Source organism: Thalassophryne amazonica, chromosome 5 (assembly GCF_902500255.1).
Source record: "Thalassophryne amazonica chromosome 5, fThaAma1.1, whole genome shotgun sequence".
Classification (NCBI taxonomy): Eukaryota; Metazoa; Chordata; class Actinopteri; order Batrachoidiformes; family Batrachoididae; genus Thalassophryne; species Thalassophryne amazonica.
In genome coordinates, this window is record NC_047107.1 from 33,814,302 (window position 1) to 33,840,818 (window position 26,517).

Below are 26,517 nucleotides of genomic sequence, written 5' to 3' on the forward strand. Positions count from 1 at the left end.
GGGGATGGGTTTTTTTTTTGCAAAGGGGACAGGATGTATTGAAGTGAGCATGGATGGGGGGATGTATTGCAGAATTTTGGCAATTTTGGAATTTTCCCTCAGTAAGAGCATTGAAGATGGGTCGTGGCTGGGTCTTCCAGCATGACAATGACCGGAAACAAAAGAAAAAAATGGTAGTTGTGCGCATATCCAATCCTATATTAGACCAGGTGCAGGATAATCAGGAATTGCAGATTTTAAAAAAAGAGGGAAAATCCGCACACTGGTATAAAGCTCCCAAAATCTTTTTATTGACTAAAAAAAGCAGTGTTTCGACTGCAAGATGTTCTTCAGGCAACTGTAGAAACACACAACCAGGGCCACTAAGGAGTGGCTCCGTAAGAAGCATTTCAAGGACCTGGAGTGGACTGACCAGTCTCCAGACCTGAACTCAAGAGAAAATCATTGGAGGGAGCTGAAACTCCAAACCTGAAAGATTTGGAGAAGATCTGTATGGAGTCGTCGACCAAAATCCCTGCTGCAGTGTGTGAAAACTTGTTCAAGAACTACAGGAAATATCTGACCTCTGTAATTGCAAACAAAGGCTTCTGTACCAAATATCAAGGTCTGTTTTTCTGTTGTATCAAATGCTTATTTCATGCAATAAAATGCAAATTAATCATTTAAAAATCATGCAATGTGATTTTCTTATTTATTTTTTACATTCTGTCTCTCACAGTTGAAGTGTACCTATGACTAAAAAATTACAGACCTCTCCATTCTTTGTATGTGGGAAAACTTGCAAAATCTACAGTGGATCAAATACTTATTTGCCTCACTTATTCACTGGATGGAATATTTTGTCACCTGCTTGCTGCATTGCCTCTGTGAACTTTAGAACAATAGATCGGGTACAGATCTGAATTAGTGTTTGGTATAAATCTAATGCTGTCAGCTTGCAGCAGGGTTCCTGGGATTTTGCAGATGGCCCAGTTAAGTTGGGCAAGCTTGCTGGTGACCCGGCCGGGTTCCCAATGATTTCTATCGGCATTGACATTTTGAACACTCCAAAATTTTGTTCCCGATTATCCCGATGTTCATAACACTCTGGATGGTGGGCGGTGCACTGCAGGATGACCATGTATGCTTGCAGATAGATTGCGGCGGAGTTGGTGATTATCACATGAGTTTACTGTTGTGCAATTGTTTCTATCAGGAAGCCAACCGTGATGGGACGTATGTGGATAGGGGGAATTAGTGTGAAAATTGGTACACAAGGTCACTTTATGAAGACTTCAGACAAGCTTGATGTTCTGCAAATTTTGTTTCTAATTGTGATACACAGGGTGCAGAGTTCGTGAAACATTATGTAGACAAGAGCTTGACAAAGTCTTTGGGCATCAATGTAAAATTTGGGATATAAGGTCACCTCACTAGGTCCTATAAAGTATCGGTGCTGACAGCTGTTGGGGCCAGTGCTTATCCCTTTATTCCATAGTGTAAAGCAAATAAGAGTCTGACTCCCCCTGGACGGGGCATGAGTCCAACACAGGTTACATCCTTGAAGCCAGCATCAATTTACATCTGGGACAGGGCAAATCAAACCCATGTCTATGTGTTGTTAGGCCATTTCTTTATCACACTGAGGTACTTTCTTTACCTCTAGAAGACCTTAGGGTTAGAGTCTCTGAACCTTAGTGTACATTCACGTTTTGGGGGTTAACACCCCGTCATGATTTCATGGATTGGGATGAAACTTGCTACTGTAGTTCATACCTTGCACAGGTGTGAAGTTGGACTCAGAGATGCAGAGCAGGGTAAGTGTTGGCCTGGTTCTGATGAGGTGAGGGAGGGCTAAACGGAGTGTGCAGGTGAGATCAAAGACCTGCACACTTAAAAGATCATCCATTAGCAGTTCACATGCACCAGCTGTTTAATCAGTAGCAGCAATTAAGGGATTTCCACACATGAATTAATTGATTTCTAAAAGCCTTGAGGCTTTTAGAACATTTTAAAGTCAGTAACAATCTTGTGGGCTGGATTTTGAATTTGTTAACTGACAGAACACAGAGGGTGAGAGTGAACGGAACTGTTTCGGATCAGGTTACATCCTCCACTGGTTCCCCACAAGGATGTGAGCTCTCTCCTCTTTTGTTCATCCTCTATACAAACATTGTCAGTCTGCTGAAAAACAATGATAGGAGTCATGGCCCAGTTGTTACTGATTTCCATGACTGTTGCAGTAAGTCTTTTCTTGAGATGAACATTTCTGAAACAACAGACATGATTATTAACTTTCATTAAAAACGGTTCTCTTAGTCAAGAGGCAACAGTTTTAAAAGGTCAGACCGTGGAGTGTGTCAGCACATATAAATATCTTGGAACGGTCATAGGCAAACTGCGACGCTGTGTACAAAAAGAGATGCCAGCGCCTGTATTGTGTGAGAAAACTGTCCACTTTAAATATTGACAGAGCCATGCTGACCTTGTTTTATCATGCTTTGATAGAATCAGTTTTATCCTTCTGTCTTGTTTCATGGTCAGTTTATTGTTTGGTCCCTCAAAAACAAAAACTTTTAAACCAAATTGTGAAATGGTCGAGCAAGCTGATTGAAAAGTCTCAGCTTCAGCCAGAGTCCCTGTATACTAAACAGGTACAGAGGATAGCTGGTTCGATTCTAAGAGATGTCTCCCACCCTCTTCATGGTGAGTTTCAGGTGCTCCCCACAGGTCGGAGGTTTAGGGTACCAGCTTGTAAAAACAAACTCTACAAAAACAGTTTTGTGCCAGCAGCCATCAGTGCTGTTAACAAATAACAGAAACTTATGTATTTATTTTTTGTATAGTTTCTTTTACCTTGTTTTTATGAACAGCACATTTTTATTTATTTATTTAGTTTCTGTCCTGTAGCTTGGTATGACATGTTTTTAGACTTTTTATCTATTGATGTTTTAACTCATCTTGCTTTTATTTTATCCTGGGGCCGTCCTTGTTTTTTTGTTTGTTTTTTTTTAGCTTTTTAGCACTGTTGTCGCTTTGTCTTGTTCTGTGTTTCGCTGTGTGTTTACCAAATGAGATGACTTACTCACTGTAAACCAGTTTTACCCAAAATGTTTGAACCAAGCCATATGAAAGTTCTGTGATTGATTTTTTTTTTTTCATATTTCTTCTTGTGTTGCCACAGCTGGTTGTCAAATTTGAGTTGTTGTGGCTTAATTCACGAAATCTGCTATCGTTCATGAATGAATTACTCTTTTGACACCAAACTTGGTGCACATGTTAACGAAGGACACTTGCAAAAATTGATGCCTTAACTGTCCTGATGGGGGCACTACAACCACCACAATATACGTTTGCCAATATCTTCTGAAACCGCAGGCCTAAAAACATTATAATGGATCTGGATTCCATGGAAGACTCTGCAGCTTACCCTATAGGCCCCGCCCACTTCAGCCTTGAAGGTCTTTGGCCATTTTGAATTTTCTGATAAACTTTTTTTTTTTTTTGCTATTCCTTCAATAATTTATCATCGTTCTTCACAGAATGTGGGCTGTAAGATGTTTTAACCAATCCAAACAAACCTATTGAAAGCATCTTTTAACGTTTGTTCTCACGGGGCGCTGTAACACCACAGTAGACTTTGACAACACCAAATGTATGGTGCCATGAATGACAAAGTTCTGTAGCACAGACAAGCAGTTACAGCGACATAGGAAGATTCACTGTACAGGGGGAGCTTTGCACAGACATGTTCTTCATGGGTCGATTTGCTGGAATAGGGCTTGGACCCCGTCAATTGCCACTTGGTTTTATTTTATATATTTGGGCTTATATAATATAATATAATATAATATAATATATATATTAGGCTCACTGTCTCCACCTAGTGTTGTTATTGTATTTATTCATTTATTTTCAATACCCACTTACTCCAGTCAAGTGTCACGGGGAGCAGGGGGCAGGGTGTGGATAGGGTACCAGTTTGTCGTGAGCCCACATATAGATGGACAAACATTCACACACATCTGTGGTCAGTGTAGAGTCCCCAAGTCACCTAAGCTGCATGTCTTTGGATGTGGGAGGAAGCGAAAGCACCTGGAGGGAGCCCATGAAGACAACACACAGAAAGGCCCAGACGGGAAGTGATCCCATGAACTTTTTGCTGTGAGCCAACAGTGCTAAGCACTAGGCCACTGTGCTGCCTGGATGTATTTATTATTATATAAATCACGCCACTGCTGTGAAAACACACACACATGCACACAAGCAACTTGATTTCTGTGTCAGAAATGCTTGCTTCTGCTCTTTAACTTGGTTGCCACAATAAGTATGTTTCAGCCTTCACGTGTCAGGTTGTGATTGAATGTGGGCATGTAGAGTGTGGGATAGGAGCTACTTCTATTTGCGCACAATTCAAGTAATCTGATTTACAAAGACGATTTTGCTTTCAGGTGTGCACACAAACGGTTTGGTAAGTCTGAATTTATTTCGTATGCATACTTTTATTATGAATCCTAACTCAGCCACATGGGGTGTGGAGCAAGTGCATTCTGAGTGCCAGTCCCAAACCCGGATAAATGAGTAGGATTGCGTCAAGAAGGATATCCTCCATTAAAAAAAAATCCAACACAAACATGCAGAACGCAAATCGAATTTCCATACCGGATCGGTCAAGGCCAGGTTAACAATGACGTTACCCAACAGGGTGCTGGTGGAAATTGGGCTACTGATGGGTGAAGAAGAAGAGGAGGAGAATGTGTCCACAGATAGGAGAAGAGGAAAACTAGATGGGTGAACTTGGGGTCAACTGTCCAATGTAATGGAGAGTGTGGTAGAGAGGTGAAGAAGAGAGTGCAGTCAGGGTGGAGTGGGTGGGGAAAGGTGGCAGGAGTGATCTGTGTTTTCAAGACAGTAGTGAGGCAAGCCATGTTGTATGGCTTAGAGATGGTGGCACTAACAAAAAGACAGGAGGCAGAGTTGAAGATGTTGCAATTCTCTTTGGGAGTAACAAGAATGGACAGGATTAGGAAGGAACACATCAGAGGAACATCTCAGGTGGGATGGTCTAGAGACAAAGAGAGATGAGATTGAGATGTTTTGGACATGTGCAGAGGAGGGACCCAGGGTATATAAGGAGAAGGATGCTGAGGATGGAGCCACCAGGCAGGAGGAGAAGAGGGAGTCCAAAGAGGGGGTTTATGGATATAGTGAGGGAGGACATGCAAGTAGTTGAGGTGACAGAGGAACATACAGAGAACAGGGTGAGATGGAAACGATTGATCTCCTGTGGCGACCCGTAACGGGAGCAGCTGAAAAAAGAAGTAGACTATATTATGAATCCTGAGCAGTGCTTTATGAAAGAGGCCCCTGATTTGAGTTCTTCTGTCAGTAGTAAACGCTGATGACAGAAGAACTCAAATGAATTTCATTGTTTTATGTGTTAGTTATGCAGTTTTAAAAAAAATGGTCACGTGATTTGTGGTGCCATCTTGGGGCCAAAATAGCATTCGCTGTTAATCTATCTGCATGTAAATCCAGTTATTTTCTTTTATTTGCTGAAGATGCCGGGTTGCTGTACATTTGGAGGCACAAATAGACACAAGGGCTTCAAAATGTACAGATTTCCTTCAAATCTGAACAGAAGAAAAATTTGGGAAAATAAAGAGCCGTGTGGGATGGAAGCGACTTCATCGTCAAAGCTTTGTGAGGCAAATTTATTGTTCAGTCGCATGTTCAGTAAAACTCACCTAAACCATCATTATATAAACTGCATATTCGCAGTCACTGGACAAAACAGTCCCAATGTTTTTGTGTTGTTTTCCATGTAATAAAGATCATATATAATGGATTTTGTGTAATGGATTTTTTGCTGACATCGGATAAAATGTCCCATCCAATCGCAATGTATTTCCATTAAAAACACCTCGCATGTGGGACCGGAGTCATTTCAGTGATTACAAGACTGACCGTTTATTTTTTCACACCTGCAGACGCGGGCCTGCTGCCTGACGTGCACCTGTTAAATCAGACAGCGCAAAAGGCTGTGATTTGACACTTTTCTGCTTTCACTCTTTCATATTTTATTAGTTTTGCAGTGTGCATGCTGATTAAAAATGGATCAGAAAAGTAAATTTACAACAGGAGTCGGAAATAAGAGGAAATTGTACATTTTACCTTTGAAATGGAGGTGATGATTGTAGAAAGAAAAGCTTGTTGAGGGTCAACTTAGTCCAGAATAAAGTAATATTCAGAGACGAAGAACTTTAAAACTGTCACGCACATCATTGTATGACATGGAGTTAGAGTTGCAGAAGCATAAATTAGGCTTTAAATTAATAAATAAATCATCATAACTTGTACATGTTTTTTAGCTTAACTATTTTTATATTTATTTTGATAGCACCTGTACCTGGATGTGTTGCTATACGTGGTTAAATGATTAAAAAAATGTTGAAAAGATAAAAGGTTCATTCAGTAGTTCAGCACAGTTGGACCCAAAATGGCGCCATGTTCTCAGTTGACGCTACTCTCTCTATAGTTATTTATTTATTTGTTTATTTATTTATTGCAGGACCTCCCCAAAGTATTTGGTTCATTCCATCAAGACAAACATCTCCCCCGGATTTCATTTTTTTTTTTTTTTTTTTTTTTTTTTTTTTAAGTCATGCGGTGAACTGGATGTGCCTGTGTCGCATCCTGCATCCTTATGCCACGTCAGAAATAACTGCGTCATTCATTCTCTGCGTGACGTTCACAGCTGCACCAATCGCATGGCACCGTGGAAGAAGGGGGCGGAGGTCTGTAGCCACATACCGGACTCCTAGCTTTGGCAACCGAAGGATAAACATGTGTGGTGAGTATGACGAGAATTCGCATATTCTGTATTAACTTTCGTCGCTGTGGAAAGCGCGTTAGTTGTTCTTTTTCTTAAGGTCAAATGTGATCGTTTATTCAGCTCGAGGCTGTAGTCGGTTGTTGAGTTTAGCCTGTGTTGGCTAACCGGATGCTGTTAGCTTTCTATTAATAAATCTGTTAAGTATTGTTTAATTTCATTCAGCATATCTGTGTCATGTGTTATTAGAAATATGTCGGTTTTTTTTTGTTTTTGTTTTTTTACAAGTTACGTCAAACAGCCAACGTCACATAATTAATTCTTGACAGTTAACATTAAACCTGCATTTTGTGTGAAGTTAATTATCTTTGGCCACTGTAGTTTAATAACTAGACATTTGGAGTCTTTATGCGGTGAAAAGCAGTAAATTACACGCAGGTTTCGGTTGGACCAGCTCTGAAACATTCTACAAACAAGTAATTTCTTGAACAAGGCTGTAAGGAGGCGTTATAGGTTTACATAATATCAAATCTGTTTATCAGTGGATCAGTGAAATTGTTAAATTGCTTGTAAAGTATGAGACCTGTTGTAAAAGGCATTTTTATACGTAGCCCCTCGATTTAGAAGCCATTAGTAATTGGACGAACTTTAAGGGGGTGATGGTCTAGTCGCTAAGAGCCAATTTTTGAGTCAGGCAGGCTGTGATAGTGACCAACTCAGATTTTGTTCAAAGTTTGGTAACTGGATGCACCCTCCACCAAACGAACATACACCATAAAGTTTTGGCCAAATTCCCTACAGTGACCTTGCCAAGTGTCATCATAGTTCACACCCAGGAGGTGATGGTCTAGTGGTTAAGGTGTTGGGCTTGAGTCCAGAAGCTCATGGGTTCAAATCCCCACCTGACTGGAAAATCACTAAGGACCCTTGGGCCCTTAATCCCCTATTGCTCCCGGTGTGTAGTGAGCGCCTTGTATGGCAGCACCCTGACATCGGGGTGAATGTGAGGCATAATTGTAAAGCGCTTTGAGTATCTGATTCAGATGGAAAAGCGCTATATAAATGCAGTCCATTACACCCAGTATGGCCTAAAACTGGAATTTGGTGAACAGGGAAGTTTTAGTTTGGTGAACAGGGAAGTTTTAGACTGCTCTTACATGAAATGCATTCAATCCCCCAAAGTACTTTTGTGATCTAAGTATTATAGGAGGACAGTTCTTCAAAATAATCACTAATTTGGGTTGGGGGGTTGAACGCATTGACTATAGGTGGCGCTTCAAGTTGGCGAATGTCCAGAAATACTCATATTTGTAAAGGCTATTACTCATTGTTATCACTTACTGAGGCATTGCTGGGCCGGTAGCATAGATTTACATTTACGCTACCTGGCTATACCTGCCCGCAGTAGCAGGCGGCGCTGTGCATAAACTGATGACGTCATAGCTCGCAGCCCAAGAACTGTCCGCAGAGGAAAAGATGAAAAGGCGAGAAGTGTGTGTTGGTCCCAATATGAATATTAGAGATGATTTTCTCATGGATAGTTCGACAATCAACAGCAGCCAAAGCAGCCAGCTTGATGAGGACACACTAGCGAATTTGGAGAGCAGCGCCGTACCAGCCAACACGACAAAAGTTAAAGTGAGCCAACTTTTTATGTACGCGTTTGCTGGGTGTTGTGCGTTTTGAAATGACATTAAATATTGTTAATATGATTCCATGTGTTGTGTATCTCAGTAAGTGATAGTAATGCAAATAACATGCAGTTGTTTTGCGGTATGCATTTTCTGAGTCCCTCCATCCATATCCTGTCACCCAAAATGATAGATATTTGCCCTTGTCTAACTCGGGTGAATATCTATCATTTTGGGCGACTGGGCATGGACGTCAGGCCTCTGAAAATGCATACCACCCTCCAAAAGCATGTTATTGTATAAATACGCGTTTAATCCCCCAGCAAGATTTTTATTGTATTAGAAAGGGCAATTCTTACCCTCTTTAAAACAACAACAAATCAGTGGGGGATTGTACACATTGGCCAACAGGCGGTACCAAAGTAGTCAAATTTGGTGAATAATCATAAACTTTGCATTTTTCAGAAGATTGACATGTATTGTGTTAATATCCATTGAAGCCTTTTTGGGAGGTATCTCAAACAATTAGTTATTTCACAAGATATTTAAGGACTGAACATAAGAAATTACAGCTAGAAGCCAAGCAGTAAAACACTGCCAAGCACCGCCCCCTTTGTATTGTTTCAGGAATTAAGCAGTTATCATAGCCAACAATAGATGGCACCACTATCCGAGCTATTTTGCTAGGCCTAGGCACAAAAGAAAGCTTTCAAGATTGCTACTCACCATTTTATCTTCATGTATGGCCAATAATGCTTATGTCACCATGTGGAAAAATAGCCGATTCCCGTGCAATAAAATGCTTTTTAAATTTTTTTTTTTTTTATCAAAAACTGGCAAGTCCCCCAAAGATTTTCCAATTGATTTGTCTACAAGAAGGATTAGTCTCAACAGAAATGCAAAGTTTATGATAATTCATTAAATGCGTTGGCCACCAGGGGGTGCCAAAGTTGTATGAAAATCACAGTTTGACCACTTTAGCGCCGCCTGGTGGCCAATGCATACAATCCCCCACTGATTTTTTTTTTTTTTTTTGAAGAGGGTAAGTCTTGCCCTTTCTAATACAATAAAAATTCTTGTTGGGGGATTAAACGCGCATTGAGTAATAGCCTTCACAAATATGAGCATTTCTAAAAGTTTTCAGTTTAAGGCCATTCTGGGTGTGAACTTTGATGACCCCTGGTGAGGTCACCATGTGGAATTTGGCCAAAATTTTTGGTGTATGTTTGTTTGGTGGTGGGTGCATCCAGTTACCAAAGTTAGAGCAAAATCTGATTTGGTCATTATCACAGCCCCATGTAAACTGCCTGATTCTTAAAAAAATTGGCTCTTAAAGCATTGGGCGTGAGACCAGAGGATCCTCTGTTCAAATCCCTGGCTGACCGGACAATCACTAAGGACCCTTGGGCAAGGTCCTTTTATCCCCTATTTGCTGTAGTGAGTACCTTTTGTGGCAGCACCCTCACATTTAATCCCCTGGTTGCTTCCAGTGTTTAGTGAGTACCTTTCATGGCAGCACCCTCACAATTGGGGTGAATGTGAGACATTATTTATAAAGCGCTTTGAGCGTCTGATGCAGATGGAAAAGTGCTATATAAATGCAGTCCATTTACCATTTAAGGGTTATTGTTAATATAAATCACTGGTTTTAGAACCAGTTTTCTTCAGACAAGTCAGTCATTTGAAAGTTTCCAGTTCACCTTTGGTGTGGTTGCGAGGGTCAGTGTGTTTGTCTGTATGTGGCCCTGTGACAGACTGGCATACAGTCCAGGATGTATGCTGCCTCTCGCCTCATGATTGCTTGGATAGGCTCCAAGCCCCATCACCCTTGATTGGAGTAAGCGGGTACAGAAAATTAATGAATTTGTCTTGATCTTCATTTACATTAATCATTACAAATGCAATCAGTGCCTCTCTTGAGTAGAGAGGAAAGACGAGTGAGGAATTCCACCAAGACACCGGTGACAAGTCTGAAGGATTTATACGCTTCTGTGCCTGTGATTGGGGTAACTGGATACAGTGCAAATTTTGTTACACAGCTTCATGGTGGTGTGGAACAGAGAAGGGTGTTAAACAGATGGAAAATTTCAAGTATGGTTTGCCAGAACCCACATGGGAGGCTTAAGCCAAGATTTCATGTTTGTTTGTTTTTTTTTTTGTTTTGTTTTTTTTTAAGCTGACTCCTGTCACTTTGATTCTTCTGAGTTCATTCGCCATAACTTTAACATTATGGCCTTCACAAGTATGTATTGATATACAGACAGGTGGCAAATTAAAGGAAAATTCTGCTAAATGTGTGAATAAACATAATGAATGTCCCTGGGCACAAGGGGTCACTGAATCGTGGATTAATGAGTATGAAAATGATCTGAATCAAATACGTGGACAAAATTGTTGATACCCCTATATTTTATGTACACATTTTAATATATGGACAAATAAATGCAAACAAAGCCATTTTGCTTAATCAAAATGTTTTTAAAAATACTGTTATTTGCCAACAAGAACAAAAAAGTCCTGAAATAAAGTGTATGCTGGACACAACTATTGGTACACTTTGATGAATTGACAGTAAATCATCACTTTTACAGCCAGTTTTCTTTAAACAGGGGATTCTTTAGTCAGGGGATAGATACATAAACATCTCAGATTCGTTGACTGTCTTGGACATCATTTACATCAGTCTTTAAGAAATACAAACAGTATGGTAAATCTGACTGGAGGAGGTAGCTATCAAAAACTGAGTGACTGTGCAAGGAGGAAATTAGTGAGGAAACCACTAAGACACCCATGGCAACTCTGAAGAAGTCTGTGCCCTGATTGGAGAAATTGCGCACAGTGTAACATTTAACTGTTGCATCACCAGTTATACAGCTTCATGGTGAAGGGGCACAGGCTAATGCCAAAAATACAGGTCCAATAGTTAGAGAGGTACAGGATGCTTCCTTGGTGGAGGCGGTTGATGCCGCGGTGCTTAAGTAATGACTGAATCTACCATACAATGTTACAGGTTATTTAAAAGTCCAAAGGATGTACTTGGTCATTGTAAGAAAGCTGTAGCCGAGTTTCTTTCTCATCCTCTTTTATTACACATTTCTGTCCCATCACTGTTACTACAATCTCATCTTTGTGCTCTGATTAGAAAAATTAGGCAGCTTGTATAAAAGATGTATTTTTTTTTCCTCCCTCTTTTTGATTGCTCTAACCATAAGGTCATATTTTGGCTGGTTTGCTGTCAGCAATATTTTAGCCTTTTACATTCCCCCCTCCTAACAACATTTCACAAACAGAGGTGGGTAGTGTTTTTGGCTTTTGGCCCCTTGTGACTTCTCTATTCCTTAGCAGTGTGGGAGTCGCTACTTTCCTTCATTACCTGGTCTTTGAATGAATGTTCTGTTTCCCTGGGCAAACTCTCTACATCTCGATTCATATGACTGTCAGTACTTTGGAATGTAACACAGGGCTTCATTTCATGGCTTCTTGTTGAGCAATTTAGGTGGTACGCCTGAGTATGTATCTGGTTGTTCACCGGATAAGAATTGGGCAAGTTCTAAGTGTCAAATTTCTGCAGAATGAACTTCTAATTATTTTGGAAATTTCTCAATAAAAGGCCACTGTCTTATGGCAGATTTTTAAGGCTAAAGAAAGATCTGTTGAAACATGTCTTTTCCTTTCCTGTTAAATAGAACACTTGGTGCTAGCTTATTGTTTATTGAATAGCCTAGAATTTTTTGTAACTAATTATAACACAGTTAATTATGTATTGAGTGAAAATGAACATGCCATTGATTAATAATATAGTAATTTTGGTGTAATTAATATTATACAAATAATGAATGTTTGAGTTCAATGGTACGAATATTTCATGAGGTATGTTCCAGCTTTCACCAAATTAAATATTTGTTCAATTGAAAGAATGTAAAAACATTCATTATTTGTTTTATGTAACGACGAAAAAAAAAAAAGACTTTGTACAGCCAAAAATCACATCAGCTTTTCATCTGAACAGTAATTTATGCATCCATATGGCTTGGAGTGTATGTGTGTGTGTGTGTTACAAGAATTAATGTCAGTTAGCTCAATCAAATAATCGTCTCAGTAGAGTCGTTGCCCCCACGTAAAAAAATTCATATTTTCAATTTAGTTATTGTAATGCGCTAAACAGAGTGATTGTTTTGGTGATGAATTGTTAGAAAATAGTGAAAAATTATCATCCATATTTCCCAAAGGTAATGTCTATGTATATATAACAAAATAAGTAGTAAATCATCATATTTGAGGAGCTGCAGTCAGTTAAAGGGTTAGTGAAAAATGAGGGTTGGTAAGATGAGCAATTAAAAAACCTTTTGAATGTTAGTTTCATGTCATTTGAAATGATGGTTCTGAGCTCATGTCATGGTGAAGCATCCATCTGCTCTCAATCCATAATTCATAGAAAATGCTTCTTCTTCCATTCTTGATAGATTATGATTCCAATAGGTTTGCTTGTGCCAGCAAAGTGCTGTTCACAATTCTTTTTTCCAGAATTAAAAAAAAATTAATTGTAGGGAAATATCCACTTTTGCGAGGTGAAAACTGAAATTTACCCGTGCTTTTGCTCCTTCAGTTCTTGATGGATTTTTATTTCTGTTGTTTTGTTAGCTTCATTTAAGCACTGTTCTTAATTCTTCCTCACAGAATCACATAAATAAGACACCACTGAATGTTGTTTTTGGCATTCCCTTACAATGCAACTCGTACTATTCGACTGAGTCTCCGTAAGTAATCATTTGTTTGACACAGTCATTCCAGCGGTCCCCAAGGATCCACCGAAGAGACCTAATACCAAAGACATATAGTTGTTGCCTGAACGTCCAAGTCTCACAACAGTACAGTCAGGCAGAAAACACCAGAACCATAAAAAGACTTGGACCTTTTTTCTCGTGCAAAAATATTGGCATCACCAAACCCCTGACCAGCTTCCTCATGACTTCATAAGGGCTTCACAGACCTCTCTTGACCTCAAAGGCAAAAGACCAAGAAACATGACTGCTACTGTTGAGATGAAATCCAGGAAGTCATTGAAAACTTCAATTTTAGTCTTGATCCATGTCAATGATAAACCCAGACACTGCGACTCTTAACTCAGCTTTTGAATCAGAATCAATCTGAACATTTATTCTGATTCATTCAAGCTGCATTTTTAGTCATAAAATTTCAAAAATGTGATATTTTTCTGAGGTTGTCTTTGGTTGCAAGGGTGTGCAAACGGCTGTCCTTGAAGCTGTCACACACTGGGAAGTGAGACCAATGTTTTCAGAGCCATGACCAAAGATAATCCCACATTTGTTTTACAACACTAATCGTCCATCTGGGACAGCTGAAAATCACACAGTTTATACTGGGCTTTACACCTCCTGGGGATTCTTGAAATGTTCCCACACCAGCTTGGAGATGCAATCCCTCTAGGGTGTCCTGGTCTATCCCCAGGACCTCCTCCCAGTTGGCCATACCTGGCAGATCTGTCTAGGAAGATGACGAGGTGGCATCCACACCAGATGCCTGAATCATCTCAGCTGACTCCTTTTGATTTGAAGAAGCAACAGTTTCTTAGTCACTCCCAGATATTCAAGCTTCTCACCCTGTGCCTGAGTGTAAGCTCAGATACCCATTGGAGCCACTTGTATCTGCAGTCTTGTTTTTGTTGACTTCCAAAAGCTGAGTAGGTGAGCATAGGACTGTAAATCGATGGTTAAATTAAGCACCTTGCTTTCCACCTCAGCTCTGTTTTCACCACGGCAGTCCATTAGAGTGTGGGCAGGACCTGAGATGAAGGCTCCATGTTTTGCTGGAGTATTTCCTTGACTGTAACACTTGATAAAAATAAACTATTCTTTCACTTATTGTGTTATGGGTTGTGGGTACATTGCTGAGGCATGGTATACCCTGAAGAGAGCAACAGTGTGTTATTTATTAGATCAGCAACTTTGTACAGAAGTCAACAAACCAGTTAGACACACATCTTCATTCATCTGAAAACATGGCACAGCAACAAACAGTACTTAGACTTATTTTTCATTGCCTAATTTACTAGCATATAGCAGTTACTTAGGAGTGGTGTGGACCCAGGATGAAAACAAATCTTGAGAACTGAGATTTCTTTTGTGTATCTTCCCTATCCCCAAGCAGGAGATGCTTTATGCTACATTTACACATAGGCAAGACACGTTAGCAATGTCATATTTGCATCATTCTTAGGTTTCTTATTAGTGCGTGTTGGTGCATGATATTCGTGATTTTCGTGGAGCATGTTTTTAGCTGTCAAAAAATCTTCCACGAATGTCGCGCACCACCCTCGCTTCGCCTCATGTCATGGAGGTCGCAAACTGAGCGTGATGATCCGTCTTGATGAGTGGTGATCCTTAATAGAGCCTGACAGTGTTCTTCTCGAACATGCGCACAATTAAATCCTGCTGCACCACATTCAGTTTCATTGCTGCAGTATGCTGAAGAATAACAGTGACGCCAAGTCGGCTAAAAGTTTAATTCCAGTGCTCCTCAGCGTGCTCCTGCAGATGTTCCTCCTGCTGCTGTTGTGCTTGATGTTTGGGAAAATGCGCGAGACGAGAGCCGCATGGAGCCACACATCTGGCTCTCTCTGTCTCCTCCTCCTCCTCCTCTTCTCTGCGCTACTCCATGGGACAGAACCCAACTAAGCATGCAGTCACAAATTTCTTCTGTTGTGGCTTTTGAGGAACAAACTGGAGCGATCTGAATTGTTCAGCAGCTGATGGATGAATATGGGGGTGTGTGTGTGTGGAGACAATTCGCCTCATTCACAGTGTGATAGGACTTAACGATGCGCGCAACCATGTGGGACATTATTCTTGACCGCGAGGAATGGTTGATAATTCTCCAGCAACACGTGCCATTAATCATAACACGTGGTAACAGGTTGCAGCAGTTCCTGAGGACACCTGATGCCTCTGCCTCAAATTTTTTTCACATTTATGATCAGCGGCCAAGAATGTATACTTCATGGCCTTCATGACTTTACGTCGTTATGTGTAAATGCAGCATTACCAAACAATAAGACTGCCACACAGGCTTGTTACTGACTGAGCAGGTTCCGCAGCCTCAGTAGAAATGTTTTTCCAGCTTTTGCCATTACACTGGTTTGTCCTGCATTACTGTGACGTATTACTGTTTTGTTGTGCGCTATCTTTAATACTAAAGGCATTTAATGTTTGTCCTGTTTGCACACTTACTCGTGCAGCACATGGATTTGATCTGCACGATGTGACATTGTCATCTTAACCCCTTCCTTGTATGAGTCACTCTTGTTTAGCATACTGTATTTTGTGTATCCTTGTGTGGACAGTAATGCAGAAATATTAAATGCCATCTTTCTGTAACTTTCCAATTTTTTTTTTTTTTAAGAGGAAAAAGACACCCATGTGCTGTACTTTAATACACAAGTCGATCAACAAAAGCAACTTTGTTTTGCCTATGTTACATCTCATAGATGTGTCTGCCACCTGCTGGATGGTTAGTGGCTGCTAGTTAAATAATTGAAAACATGCCCACTGTGTGGGCAGATACAGTACAAAAATGTCCAACAGAATGGGAATGTAAAACTGGAATTCAAGAATAGATAGAATGTGTGGTTGGTACCAAAACATTTAATCTTTACTGCAGAATTAGTGATGGATAAATGTTTTTGAATTTAATGTTTAAAGGTTTACAGTTAGCGTAATATGTGTGCACTTGCACATATGTTATTTGTCCAAAATAACCTTTGAAAGACAGAAAAAGCATGCTAATATCTGTTACGTTTGGTGCATCACTGCAGTAAATACTGTGTAATTATTGAAATACAGCAGGAAATAACTTTTCTTCCCATCTGTAGGAATCTTTGCCTATCTCAACTACCACGTGCCAAGGACTCGCCGTGAGATCCTTGAGATCCTCATCAAAGGTCTGCAGCGTCTGGAGTACCGAGGCTATGACTCAGCTGGTGAGGGAGGATGAAAAGGCTCAAATCTCCAACATACTCTGGCTTGTTTATCAGAGTTCATGCTGTTGCTCTGCCCTCACCCCCGCACCTGGTGGACAGTTGCTCGGATAACATTGAGGGTTAGGGTTAGTGAGCTGTGTCTAGAAAGCAAAAAGGCTAATGGATGACACTTTTTTGTTGGAGTTGCACACGTACCTGTTCCCTTCATCGCAGAAACAGTAGAGAGAAAGTCATGTTTTAATGAAATGTGTCCTACATAGCCATTTTATTGCTTCACATACACAATGTATGTATTACACTTCTTGTCAGTTACACACTGTATAGCTCCTTGTAGTTGGCTGAGTTGTGAATATTCTGTTTATGAATGGTCTGTTAAGATTTGTGTCTTCGCAGCCATTTTTGTACCACTTTGGTACTTCTGGAGTTCTGTTAGTAGAAAAAGGTGAACAGATGAAGCTGGTGTGACGAGTTTTCCCCAACTGTTTTCTGATAAAATGCAAAAGCTGCATACAGTCTGTTTTTCAGTTGCAGTTTTGGACAGAAGGAGGAAGTAACGCAAAAACTGATGCTTCCTGTAAATTATTAAACAGCTATTATAATCATGATTATGATCATGCATTTGCTGCACCGTTTCTGGAGCTGATTCGTGTTGACTATGAAATTAACAACTATTCTGATGATAAATTAATTTTTTTTAGTGTAATATATATATATATATATATATATATATATATATATATATATATATATATATATATATATATATATATATATATATATATATATATATATATATATATATATATGACCAAGAACCCGATGGTCACTCTGTCAGAGTTGTGGAGAGAGGAATGCTGGAAGGTTCCAGTGAGCACAGTGAGAACCAGGAGAAACAAAATTCTCTGGTCTGATGAGACAAAGATTGAACTCTTTAGTGTGAATGCCAGGCGTTATATTTGAAGGAAACCGGGCACCATCCCCACAGTGAAGCATGGTGGTGGCAGCATCATGCTGTGGGGATGTTTTTCAGTGGCAGGAACTGTGAGACTTGTCAGGATTGAAGGAAACATGAATGTGCAGAGACATCCTGGATGAAAACCTGCTCTAGAGCACTCTTGACCTCAGACTAGAGTGATGGTTCATCTTTCAATAGGACAGTGACCCTAAGCACACGCCAAGATATCAAAGGAGTGTCTACAGGACAACTCAGTGAATGTCCTTGAGTGGTCTAGCCAGAGCACAGACCTGAATCTGATTGAACATCTCTGGAGAGATCTGACAATGGCTGTGCACCAACGCTCCCCATCCAACCTGATGGTGATTAAGAGGTGCTGCAAAGAGGAATGGACAAAACTGTCCAAAGAGCGGTGCACCAAGCTTCTGTCATCATATTCAAGAAGACTTAAGGCTGTAATTGCTGCCAAAGGTGCATCAACAAAGTATTGAGCAAAGGGTGTGAATACTTACGTACATGTGATTTCTTAGTTTTTGTTTTATTTTTAATGAATTAGCAAATAATGTAAAACAAAACTTGTTTCATGTTGTCATTATGGGGTGTTGAGTACAATTTTGAGAGGAAAAAAAAATTAATTTACTCCAATGTAGAAAAAGTGAAGCTATGAATACTTTCTGGCTGCACCGTGTGTGTGTGTACATATATATCCTGTAACAGCCATTATGATTATGCAAGGCAGCATTTACTGCACCATTTCTGGAGCTGATTTGTTGTATGTGGAACTGCAATGATCCATGAACTATGAAATTAATCAACAGCTGTTTTGATGATAGATTGTTTTGAGTAGTACTAATAAAATATGTACAGTGCCCTCCAAAAATATTGGAGCATTTGGCACATTTTAATTTGTCATTTCAAATACATAAAATAAAAATTTCTAAAATTATCTTCCTTAAACTCAGACTGAAAGCAAATTTCTACAACTTGACATAAATTAAGTAAAAATATAAAAGCCAAGATGATGGGTTGTATAAATAATGGACCCCTTTGGTATAATACCTATAAATAATCAGTTTTATTGCCAGTTTTCTTCAGACAAGTCAGAGGATGGATACATGAACATTTCCAAGTCACTGAATATGTCTTGGACTTTATTTACATAGATTATGAAGAAATACAAACAGTGTGGCACTATATGGTAAATCTATATGGAGTACATAGTTCTCAAAAACTGAGTGACTGCAGGCTTCTCTGGCTGTGATTAAGAAATTGTGCAAAGTGCATGTTTTGCATTTTGTACCACCAGTTACATATACAGCTTCATGATGAAGCGATATAGAGGAGGGTTTTATTAAAAAGACGACCTGAAAGTTCAGCAGCAGTTTCCCAGAAGGTACATCTGATATACCTAGATTTGATGTTTTGGTGAAAGGACCATATATATATATATATATATATATATATATATATATATATATATATATATATATATATATATATATATATATATATATCTTTTCTTATCTGAATATTTTGTGGTTTATTTTGCTAGTATTTTTACTTTTCTCTGGGTTGTGTACAAGACATTTGAAGGCATCTTGGCCTCTGGAAAGCACTGACTGACATTTTTCACCATTTTCTGACATTTTAAGATAAGACTTTATTGATTGCATGTTGGAGAAATTCACTTCTTTGAACGGCATACTCAGGAAAGAGGTAGACAGGCATGATAAAAATAATATATAAAATGGTAAGTATACAATAAAAACTCAAAGCTACTTGCAGAATATACAAAATGTTACACTTATTTCTATATAAATAAATAATGGACCAAACAATCAGTTAATGGAGAAAATAATCAGTCTATTATGGAAAATAATCTTTATTTGCAGCCCTGATAGTATGTTTGCTTTGTTTTAATTTCAGTCAGAGCTTTGAATCTTTAGAATATCTCTGGCAGAGCAGCATTGCTCACATTCAGAACAGCAGTATGGAATGGAACAAGACCATCTGAAATTAATTCTTCATTAGTTGTCAAATGCTGTAATTTTCATGCCGTTTGTGCTTTTGTTAGGTGTGGGAATTGATGGTGGTAATGGCAAGGACTGGGAGTCAAATGCCAAGAGTATCCAGCTCATCAAGCAACGTGGGAAAGTAAATGCTCTCGATGAGGAGATCCACAGTAAGCATCAGTCACAGTCTCTGTAATCAAGATAGTTGACGTGAATCAGCCGTGATGAAATGAAGTCCTACTTTCTTATCGTTACACTGAGCTGCAGTTAGACACTGACTCTTCTGTCTTTTGTGTGTGACCTGTAGAACAGCAGAACATTGACCTAGATGTGGAGTTTGATGTTCACCTTGGCATTGCTCACACCCGCTGGGCCACACACGGTGTCCCAAGCCCCGTTAACAGCCACCCACATCGCTCTGACAAGAACAATGGTCAGTTGTTCAAACAGGATGAAGTGTTCATTGCTTCATGCAACCCTACAGTTTAGTCAGTTTTCTTTCTCAGTATAATAATTAGATCATAATAACAAACCATCAGAGAAGAAAGAAATGTAATAAATTTAAAATGTTAAAGTTTTGTCATGCAGTAGCTTAAGCCTTAAGGAACGTCATGTTTTTGTGCTTTGTAGAGTTCATTGTTATTCACAATGGAATCATTACCAACTACAAGACTTGAGGAAATTCCTGGTGAGGACATATATTTAATAGTTCTTTTTCATCATTTTGATGCATGTCATAGAGCTGACACTTAATGTCTTGCTGTATTTATTTAGGAGAGCAAAGGCTATGAGTTTGAGTCAGAGACTGATACAGAATCCATCGCCAAGCTGGTGAAATACATGTATGACAACCGAGAGAATGATGACATCAGATTTGCCACACTAGTGGAAAGGGTGACGCAGCAGCTGGTAGGTGCACACTACTGTTTATCAGGTGGTCAGCAGATAAAAATCCTCTCTGATGTTTTTATTCTTTCACTTGTCAGGAAGGAGCTTTTGCCCTGGTCTTCAAAAGTGTTCATTACCCCGGGGAGGCTGTTGGCACAAGGTACATCGATATTGTTAAACAGCATGTTTGGGTTTTTTTTTATGTATTATTCATTGTCCTTCATTTTTTTAGTTCAAATTCACAGTTTAGTAAGCACTTTTCATGTTTCTTGACAGATACGAGGGGAAATTAAGACATTTTTAGCCTGACCCAGAAAAAGCAGGACATGGTTCTTTCATCTTTTGCATTCTGAGCAACCAACATTTTACCCACTTAGTCAAAACTTCACACATTCTTGAGAAATGTTGGTTTCTTAGAATGCAAAAGATGGAAGAATCATGCCCTACTTTTTCTGGGGCAGACTCAAAACTTCTCAATCAGTCTTCCAGTGCTGAGTTTTGACACCTGATTATGTACATTTTTTGGTACAGAAATCTGTTTTGATCTGTGCGAACAGTAGCGTTGTAGAATGTTGTGACCAGTCGATAAGGTTTTGAACGTGTTCAAAAAATGAATGCAGTTTGGATGAATCGTGATACACAAAAGTGAATAATCAAAATTCATTTGTGGGGATAGGAGGTAATGTGCATTTTTTATTGTAATTTTACAGATGGTTTCACTTCGCATTTCATTAGTGCACCTTGAATGTGGATTTGGGTGCTCAGTTATTTTGAACCCAGTTCACAATTAAAGGCTGAAATGAATATAAAATGCAGATTGTGTTATGTGAGTGGTGGCAATTTCTTTGCAGCAGGGTGAGAATGATCAGACCGGACATTGGTCAGTCAGTCCATGTGTACAGCAGTATGTTCAAAGATTCAGTGTTCTGACAACATAATGATTATGGTGTAATAAGACGGTGGCAAACTTGAATGCAGCAGATCATTTGAAAAAGAACCTTTGTTTTGCCCGTTTAATCTCTCATAGATACATATGCCACCTGCTGGATGATTAGTTAATGCTGGATTGATTTATTGAAAACTCTGAACGACTATGATTGAGTTTACATGTAGGTTGTTTGCCACCAGGTAAACGCTGCCTACTGGCATCCTACTTCACGTGAGCGCTAATTAACAAGTTAAGCTAGCAACCACTGGGAGAAACAAGATGCCCACTACATGGCTGAATACAGGAAGAAGTAGATAACACAAAGGAAAAGGAAAACCAGAATTAAAGAATAGGTAGACAGTGTGGCTGGCGATCATACATTTAAACAAAAAAAATCTGTACTGCAGATTACTGATGGCAAGCCCAAAACACATTTTAAAACCTCTGCAACACCTGTGTGTTGGAACCTTGTTCCAGAGTCTGTTTCAAAGGAAAGACATCAAATGCTGTGTTAAATGGGGCTTTGACTGTTTTGAAATGTTCCAGGTTATTCAGGTTATTTGTGCCCTCTGGTGTTGAAACTAAATAAAACAAGGAAATAACCCATAATGCCACTGTTGTGATTCGTTAACAATATTTAAGTCACAGTGAACTTCAGCATTTTGCTTACTTCTTTAGATTTTGGCACAGAGCAGAATGTCAATGAAGTGATTCAGTGGTGGTTCATTTTGATGCACCAGTGGATCAAACAATAAAAGCAACTTTGTCTGCCACATGGTCAGCACTGGCTGCAGTCAGTGCAGTATCTATATGTGCACAAGAAAGTACATCGCTTGTTTCTTATGCTTTTAACTTGCATGTGCACAGTGGGTAATTTTTTTTAAATCAGGTTTTAAGTGTCTTGTTCTCTATTGACATGATGCAACAACAATTGTTTACTTCTGTGAAGGAGAGGAAGTCCCCTGCTGATGGGAGTGCGGAGTGACCACAAGCTGTCTACAGATCACATTCCTGTGGTGTACCAGTCTTGTAAGTCTTGATTTCTCATTAAGTCTCTGTTTAGCCTAATGTCTACATTTCACTGGATCATTCTAGCTGAAAGAAATATTTTTAGGGAATTGGTGGACTAAAGGTCAAGCCCCGGTCACACGGCACTAACGAAGGACACTGAAGCCAAAATGAAATAAGAAATCCGGACTTACGCTGACTTTCGGAGACATCATTTAACCGTCGTCCAGCTTCGTTCCTGTAGCTGGCGCTTCGTCAGTATTTTCAAACTTTATGAACTATTATTACTACTAATTACTTTAACTTTATCAACTATTTTAACTGTTTTCACACGTTCCAGCCATATGTGGTGCACAGCCGTTTATGGCTGTCCGCACATGCACGTTCACTCAAGTCCCAGCCACAGATGGCTGGAATGTGCGTGTGCGCACACGTTGTGAAGACGTATCTCTTGTCAAGACAACCAGATCTTACGCCTGCAGGTGCTGTGGAGAGCACAGGGTGTCTGCAGAAATGATCACAGGCTGGCGCTCGGTCTGATACCCGCAGTCAAGTCATGAATGTTTCATTTTGATTTTGTTCAAAAGCGTCAAGGTTGCCATTCGCTTTGTTTTTCTTTTTAGTTTCGGTTTTGTTTCATTCTTTTATGCGCTCTGGACTCGCAGGCTTTTCGGTGAATGTCAGATGGAAAATCGCTGCGTAATTCTTTCAATTTACAATTTTCCTCCAGCAGCAAAAGACAAGAAAAGCTGCAGTTCCCTACCCAGGACAGACCAAGACACCTGCCTGTTCCCCGTAGATGAGAAAGCAGTGGAGTACTATTTTGCATCTGATGCAAGGTAAACAAATACTTGTTTGTTCTCAGAAACCTTTGACAGTCTAAACAGAGGGATGAGGAAGTCTACTACAGAACAGCAGTATGTTCCAGGTTTACCACTAAGATGTAAATTAACAGTGTTGTTGTTGTTTTTTTGTTTTTTCCGCGTCTCTCCAAACAGTGCAGTGATCGAGCACACCAACCGGGTGATATTCCTGGAGGACGATGATGTTGCTGCTGTGTCGGATGGCCGCCTGTCCATCCACAGGATAAAGCGCAGCGCTGGGGACTATCCAGCACGTGCCATCCAAACTCTGCAGATGGAGCTCCAGCAGATCATGAAAGGTGAAGAGACAGGCAAACTCTGAAACATTTACTAGAATTTTGTCTTGATCACAGTTATTATCATGTAAATTGTAATGAGACATGGACTGAAGCAGTTATAGCTGACTGAACTGAAGCAGACTGAAGCGCCTATAAAATTTTTAACCCTGTATGGATTAGAGAAGGTCCAAAATTAATTCAAACTTGTGCACCCAATTCTTTGTTTTTTTTTTTTTTTTTTTTTTTTTTAAGTCATTGATGATGTACTTTATGTACAGTCTTTCCACCCTGGCAAAAGAACAGTCCAAAGACATCATTAAAAGCCCCAAAATTGCCATGACATTCATGCCCATGAAGAGTGTATGTAAACTTCCAACCACAACTGTAGATTTCATCCTATTTACCGGTCTTGGTAGTTGTCATAATTATTACATGAGGAACTGTAGTTTTCCCAAACAGCAGACCTTCATGATCATCTAGACTTGCCAGCTCCAGTTTGTCGACGTTTGCTAAACTGCCCTCATGGGCTGATCTAACTACATCCAGGCCATTGTTCAAGTTGCTCAGGGGAAACATAGTTACAAAGCGAGTTCCTCACATAGAAAAAAGAATAAACAATAAACTTCCACACATAGAGAGGTAGATCGATAGATAAAACTTTATTGATCCCGTGGGCAAGGTCCCCTGGAGAAATTAAGGTTTCATTAGCAACACAGCACCGATTTAAAAACAGTAACAGTACACAAGTAATAAAAATCCAAAAATGCTAAACAGTACAAACTGTAATCACAACAAAATTGCGCTGGTAGAACTGTAATAACAAATGAGATTTCACTGTTCATATTGCACTGGAATCTTAGTGCAGCCTGTGCCTGAGTAGGCTTCTCTGTGCACTGATGACAGTATGCAGAGGGAGACTGACATTGTCCATGATGGCCAGTAGATTTATTCAGTGTTCTCTCCGCATCTGTCAGCTTCATGCCCACATGCAGTTGATGTATTCGTTCAGTACATATGGCTCTGAGGTGAAGACAGAAGATGGCTGTAGGAATGAAGGAACATGTTCCTCTTGGATTATATATTTGGGAGCCACAAATGGATACCAGAGGGAAGAGTGAAATTGTCTGAAGCTTATGGCTGCAGTCACACAGGATAGTCAGTCTCAGTCAACACAAGTGCAGAGAAGCTGCACTTTTTTTTTGTCATTTTACTGAGGTTACTGTATGAATTTACCATGGGTGGCGCCCAGGGGGCACTAGGGGGCGCCGGAGCTCCCCCTGGGTTTGTCATAGCACCCCCAAGAAAATAATTAATTTATTATTTTAATTTAATTTTTTTAAGGCCTTGTCGACACTGAAACTGAACTTCTGCTATACAGTCTTTTTCTTTGTCATTTTCAAAAAGTGTTCCATTCAAGAAATATCTCCGTTCTCACAGATCCAGTGAAATCGCTTGAAAATGCTGTAGTACATATGCCAGGCCTGTATGTAACGCTGTAACGCTTCTACAAAAAATGGAGAAGGTGACGTGGCGCTAATCAATTTAGCAACGAAATCTAAAACTTTACAAGCCGGCTCACGGATTAAATAAAGTCTTTTAATCTGACCTGTTGCCAGAATTCATCATCACAGATGAAAACTGATTAGATAAATATATTTCACTCATAAAAGAAAATAAACATTCATCAACAGAACTGATTGGTTTCCACAAAATGAGTGTAACGTGATGTTCAGTGACAATGTATGATAGTAATAATAAGTTTATAAGTTATACGTTTTATTTATAATGCACCTTTCATTAATAAAAATCTCAAAGTGCTACAGGAAAAAAGGATAAATAAGAGAATAAAAACAGAAAATCTTAAGATAAAACCAAAATAAAATAGAATAAATACACTAAGATGCAACAGATTCATATTATTGAGGCCTGTCTAAACAAGCCTCAGTAATAATCGGGGGTCTGGGGGCTTTGCTTTCCAGTGCTGCCTGGTGGCTCTGCGGGCTTCCAGGAGGATTGGGTCAGGTGCTGGCCCACGCTCCCTCCCGGCTCCTCTCTTGCGGGGCGTGGGGGCGCCTCTGTGCCGGGGGGGTTCTGGCCGGCAGGCCTGCCTGCCTGTGGGGGCCCCGGTGCCACGGGGCTTCTGGCCCTATTGGGGGGTGGGGGTGGGGGGTGGGGGGGTATGGGGAGGGGTAATTGGGCGGCCATCGTTACTTTTCATGTCGGGTCTGTCAGCTCTGCCTTTGGTAGGCTGGGGTGTGGTGCCTCTCCCAGGGGCTCGGATCATATGTGGCCCTTCGTGCCCCTGCCTCTACCTCCAGGTCTGTGGGGCCCGCCTGTCTCCCTCTGGGTCCTCGGCTGCCCCTGCCGCTCTTGGGTCTCATCTTGCACCTTCCTTGGTTTGGGGACCGCCGGCCAGGGTGGCTCGTCCATCTCTGGCTGCCTGGTCCCCTGTCCCCCCTGTTGGTTTGTTCTTCCCCTGGGTTTCCAGTGCTCCTCCGGGACTGCTCGCCTCCCCCATCTTGTGGTTTCCCTGGCACCTCCGCTGGGTCTAGGAGTGGGCCGCGGGCCCGGTGGGGCCGGTGTGTGTGTGGCACGTTCCCCGCACCGCGCCTGTCCTTTCCACCGGCTGCTTGGGGTTGGGTCTCACATGTCACACCCTTTTAATGCAGTTCATCAGCTCAGCACATGCACACACATCATATTGGGTTTTAAGTAGCACATTATAGGGTTCAAATAGTCTTGCGGTCAGGTGTTGGGGATGGATTTGCAGGGCAGTCTGTGGTGCAGCGTGCAGCGATCTCCATCCGCCGCTCCTGCCCTGCCATTTTAATGCACTTTATTTCTACACATTTAGTAAGCACTTTCACTAATTTAGAGTCGGGGTCACTAGGCGGTGGTGGGTTTGCAGGGCAGTGGTGCGCCACGGCCTCCCACAGCAGTCTGCCACCTGCCGTCTCCTGCCCTGCTTTTAATGCAACACTTTAGCTTTGCTCACTTAGGGGTCACACACAGCAAGGGAGATTAACTATAACAACTATGGTCGGGATGGAAGGTAGGGTGAGTGTGGCATGTGAGGCTGGCCCCGGGTGGCTGTGGATGTCTGGGGTGGGGGGGTCTGCCTGCCGGTTCTGCCATGATCTCGGGGCC

The 26,517-nt window shown here is 40.5% G+C and overlaps 1 protein-coding gene across 1 annotated transcript in view; it reads left to right on the forward strand.

Annotated features, from left to right (window-relative positions):
* Positions 1-6,716: 6,716 nt before the first annotated feature.
* The window catches only part of LOC117510295 (glutamine--fructose-6-phosphate aminotransferase [isomerizing] 1-like), a 43,600-nt gene continuing 23,799 nt past the window's right edge, over positions 6,717-26,517 (forward strand). Inside the window, 11 exon segments of the mRNA XM_034169947.1 lie at positions 6,717-6,832; positions 16,331-16,438; positions 19,468-19,575; positions 19,713-19,838; positions 20,036-20,071; positions 20,074-20,093; positions 20,180-20,314; positions 20,392-20,453; positions 22,171-22,250; positions 22,960-23,068; positions 23,228-23,391. Of these exon segments, the coding sequence (XP_034025838.1) occupies positions 6,826-6,832; positions 16,331-16,438; positions 19,468-19,575; positions 19,713-19,838; positions 20,036-20,071; positions 20,074-20,093; positions 20,180-20,314; positions 20,392-20,453; positions 22,171-22,250; positions 22,960-23,068; positions 23,228-23,391 (955 nt within the window). The 5' untranslated portion in view covers positions 6,717-6,825.